General features: G+C 42.3%; 1 protein-coding gene across 16 annotated transcripts in view; it reads right to left on the bottom strand.

The window, feature by feature from the left end:
* PLEKHA5 (pleckstrin homology domain containing A5) overlaps positions 1 to 15,729 on the bottom strand; it is a 159,170-nt gene extending 143,441 nt beyond the window's left edge. For 5 of the 16 annotated variants that reach the window (XM_036401778.1, XM_036401783.1, XM_036401780.1 and 2 more), the window contains exons 1-3: positions 15,604 to 15,704; positions 15,379 to 15,455; positions 12,469 to 12,526 (exon numbers count right to left, since the gene is read on the bottom strand). In XM_036401778.1, the coding sequence (XP_036257671.1) occupies positions 12,469 to 12,526; positions 15,379 to 15,455; positions 15,604 to 15,692 (224 nt within the window). In that variant the 5' untranslated portion in view covers positions 15,693 to 15,704. Of the gene's footprint in view, positions 1 to 12,468; positions 12,527 to 15,378; positions 15,456 to 15,603 lie in introns of all 16 variants that reach the window. The other 11 variants (XM_054515004.1, XM_036401782.2, XM_036401784.1 and 8 more) reach the window with 5 other exon arrangements.
* Positions 15,730 to 16,128: the final 399 nt, after the last annotated feature.

Genomic DNA, 16,128 nt, shown 5'->3' with positions numbered 1-16,128 from the left:
GAGAAAATCAAAGTGTAGCATTCAATAACCAAATATTCCTTCATCTGAGCATCATGAAGTTTCCCAGACAAAACCATGAAACTTTACCAGGAACATAACAAAAACATTGTGAAGCAGTAGGGACTTATCTAACAACCACAACACTGTTTATCTCCTCACAAAAATAAAACAGCTTTGATTTTTAAAGAAAGCAAACATTCCCTGACCACAAGCTGTATTTTTCTGTTGTCATTTCACAGTGACATTACCATGATATCTTAAGAGACCCGGAGAAAGAATTGGTCTTGCCATGGCATGGCCAACAGAAAATACCAAAGAACAACTCAACCTCTGGCTTGTCTTTAAATATTCAGAGGTTATTTTCTTCTAATTTCATCAATTGGATGGATTCTTCCCCAAACTAACAGCAGCCAGTCTTCCACAGACAACAGTCTGAAAGACAAATAGAGCTAAAATATTTCAATTTACTGACAGCAGCCCTACACAGGAAAACCCCCTCGAGTCCAGTTGTTACTCTCTACTTCCTTCCCCTCCTGGTAAAACGAGAAGTTCTGGTCCCTAGCAGGACACAGATGCAAGCAATTCAAACTATCACATGGCAAATTAAAGAGCATCACTGAGCTGAAGGGATCACAGGGAGCAATTCTCCCTCCAAAGAATGGCCAGCAGGTTGTTTGAAGCACAGCAGAAAGTCATCAAGAGCAATTTGTCTTTGCTGTGCCATGTGAGTTTACCCCTGCCCATTCTTTTTCAGGCAGAGAGGGAGGAGTGAAGGAGGTGAGGGGAAACACAGAGGAATGGATGGGCTGAAGATTTTATTTACAGCACATTAGTTGAACGTTTAAGTGTCACTGTATTAAATATGTTGCAGGTGAGCATGCAAAAACATTCACCTCTTTGTCATTTATAGAAATAAATCAAGTAATCTAATCCATCAGTGTACAGAGAGAGGTTTCTAAACATATCTGTTAATTACCATAATTCTAGTGAGTAGTCCCTAGTGCACACTCTTTCACATTAGTGGAAAAAAGTACGCTTAATTAAAGTAAAAAAAAAAAAAATTAAAAACCTGTAAAGCTTAATATATAATTCAAAGTCTTGACTTTTCAACATTTACCAGTGTATACTGAGCAGGTTTTAATTTTGACCGAATAGCAGAAAATCCTGCTGGGTTCATTTCAGGCTGCAGGCATTTGATACTGCACTGACCCCGCAGTATTTACATTCCCCTTAGGAAAATCTGGCATGCAGTCCAACTGGGGAAGATCATGTCTAACACTCCTTGAGCTACCAGTGCTAGAAGCAAGCAGAGTAACAGTGAAAATAGTAGGGTGAACAATAAGGGCATGTATACAGAAATAAAATTAAAAGGAAGAGAAAGAGAAGGTCAAACAGCAGAAGAAGAGAAGAACTGAAGAGACAAAGAGTTGGCGACAGTTGTTTTTCTGATATAAATAAATCCCTATTCTTTTTTTTCCAAACCAGTGGTGCAGAGAGGCTTTTAGACTACTAAAAAACCAAATTACTTCAGCTCAAGGAAAATAAACTGATCAGAAGACTTGAACTATTTGCCTCTGATCAAAACAAAGTAACAGCTGCCAACTGCAGCTTTGTCTGCATTCCATTTGATTTTTTGTTGTGGTTGACATATCTATGTCAAATTCAGACAGAAAAAACCCCAAACCATAAAATCCTCCATAAACTCTGCTTTGACCATTCCCTCTACACTCCTAATAGAGACACTTGGTGAACCCAGCTGTTAAACCAAATCCAAAACCTATTCACCTCCATTCATTACAATTCAGGTCCCTACTGCTGCAAAGAAATTAAGTAGGAATACAAGAGCCAATTTTCCACAAATTCTACTCCAATTTTTCTTAGACCCATCTTCAAACGAGTGAAACATTTTGTTTGTTCTTTACAGATTCACTCTGCCAGCAACATAATCTCCTGTATACCAAGCCTGGTGAAAGTGTATGAGACACACAGGTTCTGAAACAGTGCCAGATTAATTTCTTCACCTCCTTGAAAAAATAAATAAAAGCCTTAAGTTACCAGAAGAAAACTCTGTTTACAATTGTGCAAGGCAGTTTTTCAAGGAAAATAATAAAAGCAAGAACTCTTGTCTAAGCTAATGATTGCAATAGTTGACAAAAGCGATGCTACCTTCAATCCTCATTAAAAGTTTGAGAAGTCTCTGTCTGCACTAATGACTTTAAAACAACATCACTAAAAGTCAGAAAGAAAAAACAACTCCATTACCGAGCAAAAGACTTCCTCCCCCTCTTCTTTTAAGACCTGATAATTCCAACTCCTCAGCCTGATGCAATCTTTGCTTAAATCATCGAGGGCTGTGAAACACAGCAAACCCCACTTGGAGCCTAATAGGACACCAGCACTTTAATCAACAGACTCCTCTTTACTTATGTCTCACTGCTTTTTCAGCAACTAAATAGCAAGATTTTCAAGGAACTTACATATCTGAAACTCCAAAGTGTTTTGAGGCAGCAAGCACCCAAACAAAAGATTCTAATGAACAGGATAAAACACTGGCATTTGAATTGCTGAATTTGATAGCACTTTTTGTTGTTCTGAACCGCAAAACGAGCAATCGGAGGCACCAGAAATCCCGAATTTCTTGTTAGACAGGTTTGGCACTCTCACCTGAAGCTGGATGAAAACCACAGAGTGAGCTCGACTCTGGAGCACACTGCAAAGTGTCTAGCTTGGAATGCAAGAATAAGGAGCACTTCAGGAAAAAGGCGCAGATTTTTATTGTATTTTGAAAGTGAAGCAAAATGCAAATATTCCAGGTAAGAAACTTGGGATTGGGTGGTCTGCAGAAGAGGCATAAAGAAGAATGTGCTCTGTATATGTATGTGAGTATATATATGTAAGAAATAAACACTAGTGGTAACAGGAAGACCAAAAAGATAACCTTTCATTAAATTTGCATTTAAACAGATATCACTTTACTATACTACCAGGCATCACTCATCTAAATAATTCTAAAATGTCACCTTTTATCCTCTTTACTATGTACTGTGTAATATATTCAGCTAGAAAAGTAGGCAAATTTAATGGTTTTGTTGTCAGTTTATCTGCTCTTAAGAACAAAAAACTTTCCTTAAATCCTCCTCTTTTTGGCAATCACTACAGAGAAAGTTTAAATCTGGGAAACTCTTAAATTCAGTTTACAGGAAAAAACCCTTTCATTTAGTTATTGAATTGTCAGACAGGAGTTGCAGATAAAGAAATCCAAGGCTCAGTACAGGGGAAATAAAACACCTTTGGCAGCAGCGTTGGCACAGTTCACACCCTGCTTCCTTCCACAGCACTCCAAGGCAAGGTTGATGAAGAGACCTTGCAGATTGCAGGATTGCCAGCTCATTTCTACCTGGAGCTGAGCAACAGGAGGGGCACAGGCAGGAGCCAAGGCTGCCTGGCAGGGATCAGGACGTCCTGCTGCAGTGCCCAGGGATGGGTGTAAGAAACCCCAACCCAGTGCTCTTTACAGACCACAAACTCCAAACACATAGCCCAAGACTCCCATTGCTGAGTGTAAATATTTAGGCTCCCAAACTCTTCCAATTCACAGAAATTCACAGAAATTCACAGAAATTCACAGAATGACCAGGTTGGAAGAGACCTCCAAGACCACTGAGTCCAACCCAGCCCCAACACCTCAACCAAACCCTGGCACCCAGTGCCACATCCAAGCTTTGTTAAACACACCCAGGGATGGTGACTCCACCACCTCCCTGGGCAGAACATTCCAGAACTTTATCACTCTTTCTGTGAAAAACTTTTTCCTGCTATCCAACCTACATTTCCCTTGGTGCAGCTTGAGGCTGTGTGCTCTGGTTGTGTCAGTGCTGCCTGGAGAGAGAGCCCAGCCCCAGCTGAGCACAGGCACCTTTCAGGAGCTGTGCAGAGTGATGAGGGCAGCCCTGAGTCTCCTTTTCTCCAGGCTGAGCACTCCCAGCTCCCTCAGTGGTTCCTCACAGGGTTTGTGTTCCCAGCCCCTCTCCAGCCTCGTTGTCCCCTCTGGACATGCTCAGGTGTCTCAATGTCCTTCCCAAACTGAGGGGCCAGAGCTGGGCACAGCACTCCAGGTGTGCCCTCACCAGGGACAGGGGCAGGATGACCTCCCTGCTCCTGCTGGCCATTCATTGTAGGACAATGTTCATAAGCACCTCCTGTCTGACCTAGAGTAGCTTTAGTAACCTACTCCTCCAAAATTCACTGTAACAGGAATATCTTTAGGTTTCAATTAAACTAGCTCAAAATTTATTGATTCAAAAGTGAAATTATGCTGATAGAACAAAGGAGATGGATCAATCACCAGAAGCTGAAATGTTATTAATTGAAAAAAAAATCCAAAAAAAGAAGTTAAGATTTGTGTGCTTTAAAAACTGAAAATATTTCAATGTGTCAGACCAGGTAAGCAACTGATACCCACATCAAGCAGAGAAGATCTGAGTTTGTACCACAAGAGAGATTTCAGATCAGAACAGATGATATGAATATCTAATGAGGTTTAGCTTGCATCATTCTTCTGATTAAAATTCATCATTAAAATGAATGTTTGCTCTTACGACATTGATTGCTCAAACATGCATTTTTGTTTGTAACTTTCTTTTTCAACCTTTGCATCAAACCTTACAAAAGATTTCAGCCACAGAGTTCTACATTCATCTAGAGGATTTTCCTTGTTCATCAAAAAATACAAAAGTAACCCTATAAAATGGTATGAACAACATCTAAAATCCACAACAAAACTCTCCCCCCACAGTTTTAGCCATGAGGAAACCAAGTTCCCCTTTCAGGCATTCAAATAAATCAGATTAAAAGATTCTATTCTTCACCATAAGCATTTCAGAGCATCATGTGTTAATTCTTGTTGCTCACAAAATTTTATTGCAAAGAGGTATTTCTGTCCCTTTTATAAGCCAAGTTCATTGAAAAATTTTAAAGATTATACATCACATGTTTTTACTCATCTCAAAAATAGATTCTCGGAAATTATAAATGTTATGGACACTGGTCAGCAGCTGCATAATCTGCAGGATTTAATGAAAAATAGGGAATAAAAAAAATCCAGAATGACAGAATTTTGCTAGTAGTACAGCTCAGAACAAAATCCAAAGCTGTATTTTTGCAGGATTTGTGCAATTACAGTATCCTGCTTATTCAGTCAGTAGTAAACATGATAAAAGCTTCCAGGAAATACTGGAATGGAAAGATGGCATTTGAAATTGGAACTTTCACCAGGCAGTTTTGTTTTCTAAAACCTTTTCTAACTAGGACCTCTCTTGCCTGGTCTAACACACTGAAACATTTCCAGTTAATAAAGCACAAAATTTGTTTTTAAAGCACTTGTTTCTATTAAACATGATTTCTAATAGATTCTGGAAGAAGAATAAACAGGGAGCCAATTTTAAAGGTTAGGTTGCTTGGCAATATACCTTTCCTTGCAAAAAATGTTCTTACTAAATCACAGTGGAGAAAGCCATGAAGAACTAAGTTTGTGAAGCCTCCTGAATATGGAGAAGTCTTTTTAATTTTTTATATAAAGCTTCAACACAGTCACAGGCCACATAGGCATTCAAAATACTGTCTTAAAAGCCTTTTTCCCCCTACCACACAATTTCAAACAAGTATTCAATTCAAGTTTCATAGGTGTGGAGCAGAAAGATGCAACTTCACAGCCAACCATACAACCAGACCTTCCTGTCCTGGCCAGCACTGGGAAGCAGAGTTTCACTGGAGTGCATCTGCTGTCAAGTTCTCATCCCCAAATTTCTGCTTCTGATGGTGGCTCCTCATGCAGCTTCTGTCTCCCCACAACATCACTGTCAGAGAACCCATTCCCCTCAACCAAATGCAAGAGAACTGCAACGCATGGTTATCTCACACATCCCAAAGCAAGAAGGCAAAGGAGGAGGGAGAGAGGGGAGGGGAAAGAGTTTAAATTTAGATATTTACTTACTGAAACACAGAAAAGAACACACATCCAGGCACCACTGCTGGCAGAAATCCCAGCAGTCAGGGCTGTGGAGCTTTGCTTCCAGCAAGGATTTCTTTGCCTGAAGCTCCACAGGAGCCTTCTCTCCCTCTCACAGGAGCAAACTGAGGAGTGCTCTGCACTGCCAGCCTCAGTGTATCTCAGCTTTAATGCAAGTGGAATTCATTAGAATAGGAGCTGGGGCAACATAAACATGTGCAGGAAAAACAGGCTTGGTGCAACACCACAACAGACACCAGGTTTGATCAGCACACCAAAACTCTGTCAGACCACAGGGATTAAAAAAAAAAAAAAAGTCGGTGCAACTCCTTTAAAGCAAAAGCAGAACATAAAAGGCACCAGGTGGAATCAGGACATGTGAAAGTTCTAACAAATAGAGGAGTATTGTATAACAGTAGAGGTGAGGTGTTTTTGGAAGTGTCCCTCAGCTCCAGGTGCTGCAGGATATGGGTACCAAGATGGGGAGAAGAGAAAGAACCTGTGCAGCACCCAGACACAACAGGAAGATGAAATAGCCCCAAAATCATTCTTAAAAAGGCGCATCAATTTTTAATTTTTTTTTTTATTGCAAAGGGGGGAGGGTTTGGGGAAAAAAAATGTACCACTGCATTTATTAAACATTGCAGCAACCACCTACATGAAAGCTTTGATTGATGAGCATTTCCATTGCTTTTTGCCATCCTTCACTGTAGTAAATGTAGAGTATATCCACTTTATCTGCTATTAGTACTTCATCACCAAAGAAGACCAAAGCTAAGGAAAAGATCCTTCCACTTCAAAAACAAGGTTCTAAAGCTGGAGGCCAATTTACTAATTTGGTCACAAATATCAAAAAAGTTTGAGTGTCTTCAATATCTTTCTCATGGACTTCAATATTTCATGTAACTACTTATGTATAGGAATTTTTGTGGTTTTAAGTAATTATTCATTAATCCTTACAAGTGTTGAAAAACTTGGTAATGATTAAAAAAAAAATCAGTAAGTTCCCTCACGCTTTCAAGTCTTTCTCAGTGAAACTGAAGCATTTAAGGTATTGCCCAATTTAGAAACACACTTCAGGAAAGAGACAGCTCAAAATATCAACCACAGACGTCACAGGCAAAAAGAGCCTTTAGAATCACAGCAATTCCTAACACTCACATTTGATATTCCACCTCCCAGCCTAACTTTGAAACAGACTCCAGGGATAATGGGCCCTCCCAGACCTGCACACGAGTCAGACAACTTGTTTGTGCAGGGTGAACTTTTGCCACCCTTCCCTCTGGGAGAAATCCCATTAAGTTTGCTCCTAGGAAATCAGCTCCCATTCTTTTTCCTGACTGCTCCTCTCTGCCTGGTTGTCTCTCCTCTCCTTCTGCAACTACTCCCACCCTTTCAGCCTTCTCCTGCAGCCCAGCACTACCTACAGCCCTGTCCTTCCACATCCAAGCCATCAGAAGCTGCTTTTTGGATGCAGTCCCACCTCTCTGACCCACACCCATTTCTTCCTGTGCCTAGAATCCTTCCACCTCCACACCCAGCTCCAGCTCTGTGGTATTTTTGGTTTTTGGAGTATTTCAGTGGAAGAAAGAAGCAAATGTTCAAACAGATAATAAATGTGCAAGCATTCCCCCCCAAAAAAGTACTCCTTATCTGAACAGCTTTGCTCACTACAAAAGGCACAAGGTAGCTTGTAGCTAAGTCCCAGTTCACCCATACACCATTATTTGACCTACAGGTCTCACCATGTGTGAAAAAGAATTACGTTTATTCTTCATTTTAGTAAAGCAAAGGTTAGAGGTAACAAGAAAAGAACTGAATTTCTGGGAGGAATACTGCAATTCTTAGTCTTGGAGAAAAATAGTTTGATCTGTTCATATTTTTCTCAAATTGCGTTTTTCCTTTCAAGAAAGGGCTTTCCAGCAAACACCACTGGCTGTTCTTTGATTTTTCTGGAGAAAGTCTCAGCTGAATGGGAAAGGATCTTTAGAATGCACATAAAAGACAAAGGTTCAAACGAAAGCTGAATTCTCAATGAGCGCAGGTTTATTTTAGTAAACAAAAGAAACTCGGAGCTGAATGCGATCTTATCCCTTTTAATCACTTAATAAATTTTTCTTGCCTTCCCAATTTTCAAGCTACATGTCTACAATAAACAAATCTGCACTGACAAAACAGTCTCTATAAAAGCACACAAAACCTCTATTTGGTGCAACAGTGAACTCACCTTGGCTTTGGCCAGGCTTTGCCAATGCCTTGATTCAGCCAGCAACAGGCAAAAACTGTTCTGATGAACACATAAAAAGTAAACTTCAAGAGAAACCCCCAAAAATGAAACTTCAACCCTCTTAATTCTTTGAGTTTCTAAGCACTTTTGCAGTCAGCTTTTGTACTGCCCAAAAAGTATCAGTCTTACAGCAAGTTAAGAAAAATCAAATTCCAACATGCAAACAGCCTACCTAATAGTACTTCTATAGAAACCAACCTAGGCAAAGTGATGCAAAATTCCACAAGTATCATCTTTGGATTGATTTTTAGAACAACCTTATTTGGCAAATTAATAATTTAAATAATATAACCCTTGCTTGAAAAGAAAAAAATACTTTAAAATTTGAACATATATTTAGAACTACTGCAATTAGAACCAAAAATGCAAGAAAAGTAAGCAAATGCCTGAGTTTAGATCACTGGGTCATTTTAACCAATGATAAGGGTTTCTCAAACACGTGCATAAATGCACACACACATTTAGTAATTTTATGGTCCTCAAACCCAGTGCTTTGGTGCCTAAACATTATGAAGCCATCACCAAGACCTAAAATCATCAAGCTGGAAATTCTCAATGATCTTTCCAGGTGAGGAGTCTGAGCCCCATGACCAGGTGTATCTTCTCTACTGAGAAGTATCATAATGAGATTTTCCTGTGGGGTCCTTTTCCTCAGGCACTTATAAATAACATAAATGACTTAAGCTTCCCACAATACTGCCCAGCTTAGATGTGTTTTGGGGAGAAAACCCTTAAGTTTTCAGAGTGCACAATACACTCAGCACAAGTAACCAGTCCAGTGGAGGACCCTAAGCAGGACAAAAGAAAAATAGCAAGTTTGCTGCTATTTTCAAGCCTCAGGAGTTTTGCTTCATAATACAGAAGATACAATACTTAACTGAAAATAACAAACGTTGTAATTGAATGTTATCAGTCCTACAGTCAAGGGCCTTACATTCTGGGTAAAAGTTTAGTTATTTCAGCAAAGTTTACTGCTAGAGCTCCCCCCAAGTGCCAATGAAGGGATGGCAGCGCACAGGTCTGATGCATAGTAAATAAACCCAGATTTCTCACCCTGAAAGAGACAAAACACCCAAACAATGTAACCACTCTCCTGAGAACACACAAGGTATCCTGGCATTGCACATTTTTAAACTCCAAATAGCAAAGGACACCTGTTGTCATTCGGGTTTACCAGAGGTGAGTGAGGAGGATGTGGGGAAATGGTTCTGTCATTAGCAAATATTCTACTGCTCAAAAAAACCCTGAAAAAATAACATGCCAAAAAGGTCAAAGTCCTAGCTAGCATCAACTTACTATGACAACCCTACACCAGCAGAAAACCACAGTATGCAAAGGGAACAACTCCTTATCTGTCCCTGTTTAAGTGTATCTTTCCACTTTAAAACTAGAACAAATTCAATGCCGCGGGAGAGAAAAAAAATGTGTAAAATAGTCACTGTTTGGTATTTACTTATTCTGAAACCGAATGCACACATCCCAAGAAAAATACAGTGTCCTTTAAGAAGAATCACATTTCAGTGCAGTCTGTATACTGAGTCATTTGTTTGAAATGCCAGTGCAAGGAATGTTAAGATTTAGCTGACGATTATCTCCTCGACATTATCCCAATTTGATTATACAGTGTTTACTACATCAAAGCCAAAAAAAAGCACAGTAATAGATTCAGCAACACACCCACTTGGAACACTGAAGACCTATTATTAAAGAACCAGAAGAATAATTTTCAAAAGGTTTTTATTTTCAAACACAGTCTAGCATAAGATCTTACCATAAAGGAAGGTTGTTAAACATTTCTATTCAACCCACATATTTGAAGCTGTGCCTCAGAAGTTTGGTCAAATAATTTATGTGATCAGGAAACTTGACTGCCCTTCTTGTCTAACTCTGACTGGACACAGGAATCCAACAGACAGGTTTCAGTGGCTGAAGCACCAAAAGCATGACATTAACATTCATTTCCCTGTAACTCATATGGAATGTAAAGCAATATGTTTCTTTCAGACCTAACCACAAGCAAGATTTCAATATTTATAGTTTTGCCATGGTTTTGTTACACTGCAATTGACATAACAAACACTAATATTCAGCCAATCAGTACACACAAATGAGCAGGTTATGGTTAAAAATCCATACGTGGGGGTGTTTGCATGGCAGGAGGTCACAACAACCCGGTGCTGTTTGCCCCTCCTGCAGAAGCCCCACAGTAGTTGAAATTCAGACAACCAGAATTATTGTAATCAACACATCACCCTGAGTTGCAGTGCCTAGGATTAGGAGACAGTGATTATAACGTGTCTACATTAGCTCTCACATCCTCTCTAGCACCAGCAGGGCTGAATGTGAGACAGCTTTAAAAGTAGAAGCTATCACTGGGCAGGAATTCAAATTCAGCCCAAGACTCTACACAACAAACCAGTATTTAACTAAGGATGCCAAACTGGTCAGACCACGTGAACCTTTCAGCAGACCTGACAGCACCAGCCCTGCTATCCTCCTACATCTGTCAAATCCCAGAGAAGTGTTTGTGCAACGTGTTTTCAAAGACAGCACAACTTCCAAACACAAACTGAGCTATTTGGTGCTGGCTATCAGCAAAACAATCAGCTCCGTGTGCATCCTCACAGTTATGGTAACACCTTGAACACAAGATCTTGGAAGGACAAGGGTACACAAACAACCTAGCACTCACTAAGTCTGTCCAGAAGAGCTCTACAACAGCTGTTCACACACTTGTTTATTCCAGGAGAACTCAAGTTGCTATTTTCCTGTTACTACAGCTGGCCAACACACTGTTCATAAGCATATTCTACAAGAAAAGGTTCCATCTCAAAGCCTAGAAGAATTTTTTTTTCACATTGTATTCACACACAAACACAGCTTTCTTTAATTCTCACTTGTCTTCATTTAACAATCTGCACAGAACTCCTCAAAATTCTCAATGGATCCCTGTCCTCAGTCTGGTGGATTTCTTGTCAATTTCTACTCAGCACTCCTGCAATGTCAATTGCAAGAAGGCAGAATGGAACAGAAAAACAAACACGCTGCTTATCAACAAACAATCTGCCCTCCTAGATAGCACAGCGCCTATTCTGGTCAGATTTCTTGGGAGCATTATGCTTTAATATATGTTTTAAAATTTTGTTTAGGACCAAATCAAACACACTCATATAAAATAAACCATGAAACACACATATAACATCCACCTTACACTGTCTACAATGCATCTTACACAGAGCAGCAACCTTGTACTCAACACTTACAACACAGAAAAAACTACCTCAGCCTATAAACTATGTCTATAACCTTCACTCATAAAAATTTTCACACTAATGACATTTTTAATTTAAAGACAGCAAACCAAACACTCAATGCAGTGAGCAAAAAACTCCTGAATGAATTGAGAAAAGCCTGTGAATAGTTAAACAGAAGAAAAAGAAGCATGTTAACTAAATATACATAGGTGCCACTTAAAAATTTTCCAGGTGAGGATGGTCTAACTATCTAGAGAGGAAAAGTCTGTAAGAAGTTTGTACAGATCCAACCAATACACCCTCTGGACTTCTTTACAAGAGCTTGATTTTCATGCCTCTCATTCAAAAAGACAATACACACAGTAAGGCTACCACAGTGAACATGCTCTTCAAAACATACTCAAACCAGAACAAAAAAAAAAAAAAAAAAAAGGAAATCAATGCTAGAAGCAGAAGCAGGAGGTCTGCAAAGAAAATGGCCAAATTAAACCTTCAGTGTGGCTTTAAACCATGTAATTAGAGAACAGGGCTGAAACCAAGACTCTTCTCCAGTGATGAAGTAAGATCTTGCCTTTGTGAAAGCATTAATGGCACAAGAGGGTACACACACAAATGCCAAGCAAACAGACAAATTCAAGGTTTTCTTGGCTTGCAAGGACATTTGTTGATAGATGGTTACATTCACAGCAGAAACTGCACTTGAATCTGCATCCTCAAACAGCCTGAATTAGCAAAACCAGTCAAGAAATTGTTTTAGCTGTGTGGAATTCAGTAAACAAAGGACTAGATACCCTATGAAAATTTAAATGCTCCTTTGGATTTATAGCACAACAGTTTCAGTATGGAAAGCATTCAGAATTACAGCAACATTTACACAAACTAATTGAAAATTATAGTATTGTGACAAACATTCAACTTACTTTACATAATATCTTGCACCTTCAAAAGTATAGGCTTCCTCCCAACCTGTGGGTAAGTCTGGAAAACAAGCAGCAAAACATTCCAATTACCTTTTGAAATAAGAAATGATGCTAGCCATCCTTAGGTCTACTCCCTAACACCAAGGTAGTTAAAACACTGTGTCTGATTCCTCATGTTGAAACCTTTAGTCCCAGAAACAAAGATTTCAGAACTGACTCACCAGACTGCCTAAGTGTGAATTCTGTAAGCCAAGAGAAACTACATACCTGAAAACCTGATTGGGGTTTCAGGTTCTCAAAAAATAACAAGGATGGTTTAAGTGTGCCCTCGTTTAACATTCCTTCCTTTGCCCAGAACTCAGGGTCATCCCCAGATCTCCCTGCCTTGAACTTCAGCAGCATCAGCTCACCTGGCAGGCAGAGATCTGAACAAAAGCTCATCTAACTGAGCTACATGCAAGCCACAAGCTCCTTAAGAGGCACGATATCAACTGCACCACAGAGCATTAGCATTGTATTAGCATAATTCCACCACTGTTGTGACTAAGAAGTGCTCCTGCAGTGTTTACAACTCTGTTGCATTTTACATGAAAATCGTTTTCCATGTAAATCTAGTGGAGGATGTGGGTGCATTCTCTTCCTTTCTATTACCACTCTTAGGAGTCAGGAGTCCAGATATAAAAAAACCCCATACCACTAATGGTTAAAATTTCAGTTTCCTGGTGTGATGGAAGCTCTAGAGATGTTTGGCACCTTAAAAGTTTGCCCCCATCAATAAAAATAATGATTGATACGTAGTGCTCTCCCATTGAATTATGAAAGCAAGAATGCATTTCCTAAAGAAAAAACAAATCAGGCTGGGTTATGTGGTGGTTTTTATCCTCCTCATTACTTATTTGCTCCGGATGGTTTTTTTCTTCACTCCCATCTTTCCGCAGTACAAAAATCAAGGTGTCTTTTGATAACAGCACGGGGCAAAGTACAGCAAACAGGAAGTCTCTCCAGCAGAAGTATTTATGGCTGCTCTAAGAACTTTGCAAAAAATACCCTTCCAGTGCTGAATAGCTCAAAGAATAAAAAGCACTTCAACCCATAATGGAGGACAAAGCTTTCCTCACCGTCTAAAACATGCCTCACAGAATTATTCAACAGAGAGCTTTACAATAATATACATCTGCAAAAGAAGTGCCATTCACTCAAAAATTGTTTCTTAAGAGGAGATGTATTCCGAAAATATTTTGACTAGGTTCCAGAACAATGGTCAGAGCAAAGGAAGAGATAAACCCCAGAATAATTCTGTTTGATTATATCTGTGCATGGAGAGATTCATTAACATACACATGAATGAGAAAAACTCCAGGAATAGATTTTGGTTTTAGACACTTTGGTATCTGATTGATGAACTATGGTCAGTGTATCCAAGGTCATGCCTCAGCCTTGTGTTCAGAAACAAGTTTCATTTACCTGATGATAACTCTGCTCTGTTACACACAATACTCCAGACACTCAAAAGCAAACTGCATTTCCTTTAGAAGGCACTTAACAGCAGAAACAAATGAGACACTTGGAAAATTACTGGGAAATCATCATCAGTCAACAGGGACAGTGGGAATAGTTTAAAAAAAGAATTAATACTCAGCTAATGCCGGAGTTGAACAAGAAAAGCTCTTCACACACATCTGCCCCCCCATGCATGCTGCTGTATTTGAAGGCCACTTTCTCAATCTGAGCACTGAGAGCAGGAGCAAGAGGAGCCTCATAGCAATCAGTAGTTCCATTTCCCAGCATTAAATGACTTCTTACAAACAACAGAACCTTCACTGCAAATCAAACTGCAGGGTTCTAATAGCCAGAAACCTGTGGTTTTTAAACTATTCCCAACTGGAAAACAAAAAAAAAAAAAAAAGAAAAAAAAAAAAGAAAAGAAAAGAAAGGTTGCCCACCAGTTTTCTAAAAGGCTGTTTCTGATTCCTTAATGCATAAGTATTAACCAAACATAAAAAGCAAATAATCTGATACAGACCAATTCACTTGCAGATTATTTCCCTGTGATTATCCAAGGGCTTATATACATAAAAACAACTGCACGTATTACTACACTCCACCACCTCCCAGTGGCATATGCAGCCTGTGTGCAGCTCCAGCAGCCAAGAGTTTGGCTCCGGGTCTCCGGAGTGTCTGCTGTAAATCCTCCTCCTCCAGCACCTCCTGCTGATACTTCTCCAGAGTGGAACAAACAGTAGAAGCAGACTTGATTCCACCCTCCTCCCTTCCAAGTTATTTCTAATGTTTCAAGCCCTTTCTCCTCCTACCTATTCCACCTCTCCCAGTCACTTGGAAAGCACACAGACTCTCAGCCTGGATGGAAACGCAGGGAGAAAAAAGGGTTTCTAGGTGACTAGCGAAATCAGCCCCTACATTTCTAGTACACCTATCGTGGTTAAATCTAGGCACTGCTGGAAATAGAAATACGATGAGTGGTTTCGTGCTAAACTGGGGAAGGATGCTATGCAGGTGGATAACCGGGGTAGCCAGCGAGGAGCACGAGAGGAACGAGGCGGTCTCTAATGGTAACTACACAGGCTCGCAGGGGTGATACAAGGCAACGAAGGGAGAGCGGAGACAGATACATTACACAGGCACAACTCGGGGGCAGGGGGAGAGAGAAGGCGCCTGAAGAAGCTGGCCAGCAGGCTGGGCATGCAGGACTGCACGGAGACCGCAGCGCTGCTCACCCCGCGGGGAACAACTGCGCGAAGTGCGGGCAAAGCGCGACCGGGACCTGTCCCGGGGGGCTGCGGGGACCGGGGCTGAGCCCGGCCGGGGCAGGGGCGGGCGGGGGCGGCCGAGCCGGGGCTCCGGGCAGGGCTCCGGGCTGGGATCCAGGCAGGGCTCCGGGCTGGGTCCTACCTGCGCTGCGGCGGTGCCCGGTGATCACGGCCTCGCCGGTGAGCGGGTGCAGCCAGGTCGTGCTCTTCGCCTCTTCGCTGCGGGGACGGACACACGGACCGAGTCAGGCAGGCGCAGCCCCGCCGCCCCCTGCTCTCCCCCCCCCCCCCCATTCCCACTCCTTCCCTTCCCCGCACGCCCCTCCCGGCCCGGCCCCGCTCCCCTCCTGGCCGGCCCCGCGCTCACTTGATGAAGAAGACGCGGCCGCCCTGGCTGATCCCGTAACTCCAGCTGCCGGGCAGCGCCCGCAGCCGCTCGGCGCTCAGCTCCGCCATGGCCGAGCCGCCGCAGCCGGGGAGAGCCGGGCACAGCCGAGGGGAGCGCGGGCGGGGGGGTGGCGCGGGCACGAGCGGCGGGCGCGTCCCCGCCGCCGCCAACACCTTGGGGAGGGGAGGGCGCAGCGCCCGCCCCGCCCCGCCCCGTCGCGGGGGCGCGCGGGCCGCGGGGGCGCGCCCGGCCGGCGGGGGCGGGTTCCGGCGGGCGGGGATGGAGGGAGCGCCGTGAGGCGGCCGGGGCCGTCCCGCGGGGACGGGGGCGGGATCCGATGTGCAGCGGCCGTGCGGGGGCAGGGAGGCACGGACGGAGCGAGGCGGCCACGGACGGAGCGAGGCGGCCGCGCCCGGCCCGAGCGCGGCTCCGAGATTGCTCCCCCCGCTCTGAGATCGTTCCCCCGGCCCCGTTCGTTCGCCCCGGCCCCGCGATCGTTCGCCC

Source organism: Molothrus ater, chromosome 5, assembly GCF_012460135.2.
Source record: "Molothrus ater isolate BHLD 08-10-18 breed brown headed cowbird chromosome 5, BPBGC_Mater_1.1, whole genome shotgun sequence".
In the NCBI taxonomy this organism is placed as follows: Eukaryota; Metazoa; Chordata; class Aves; order Passeriformes; family Icteridae; genus Molothrus; species Molothrus ater.
Note: the sequence above shows the minus strand (reverse complement) of the source record. Positions and strands in the feature narration are given on the sequence as shown.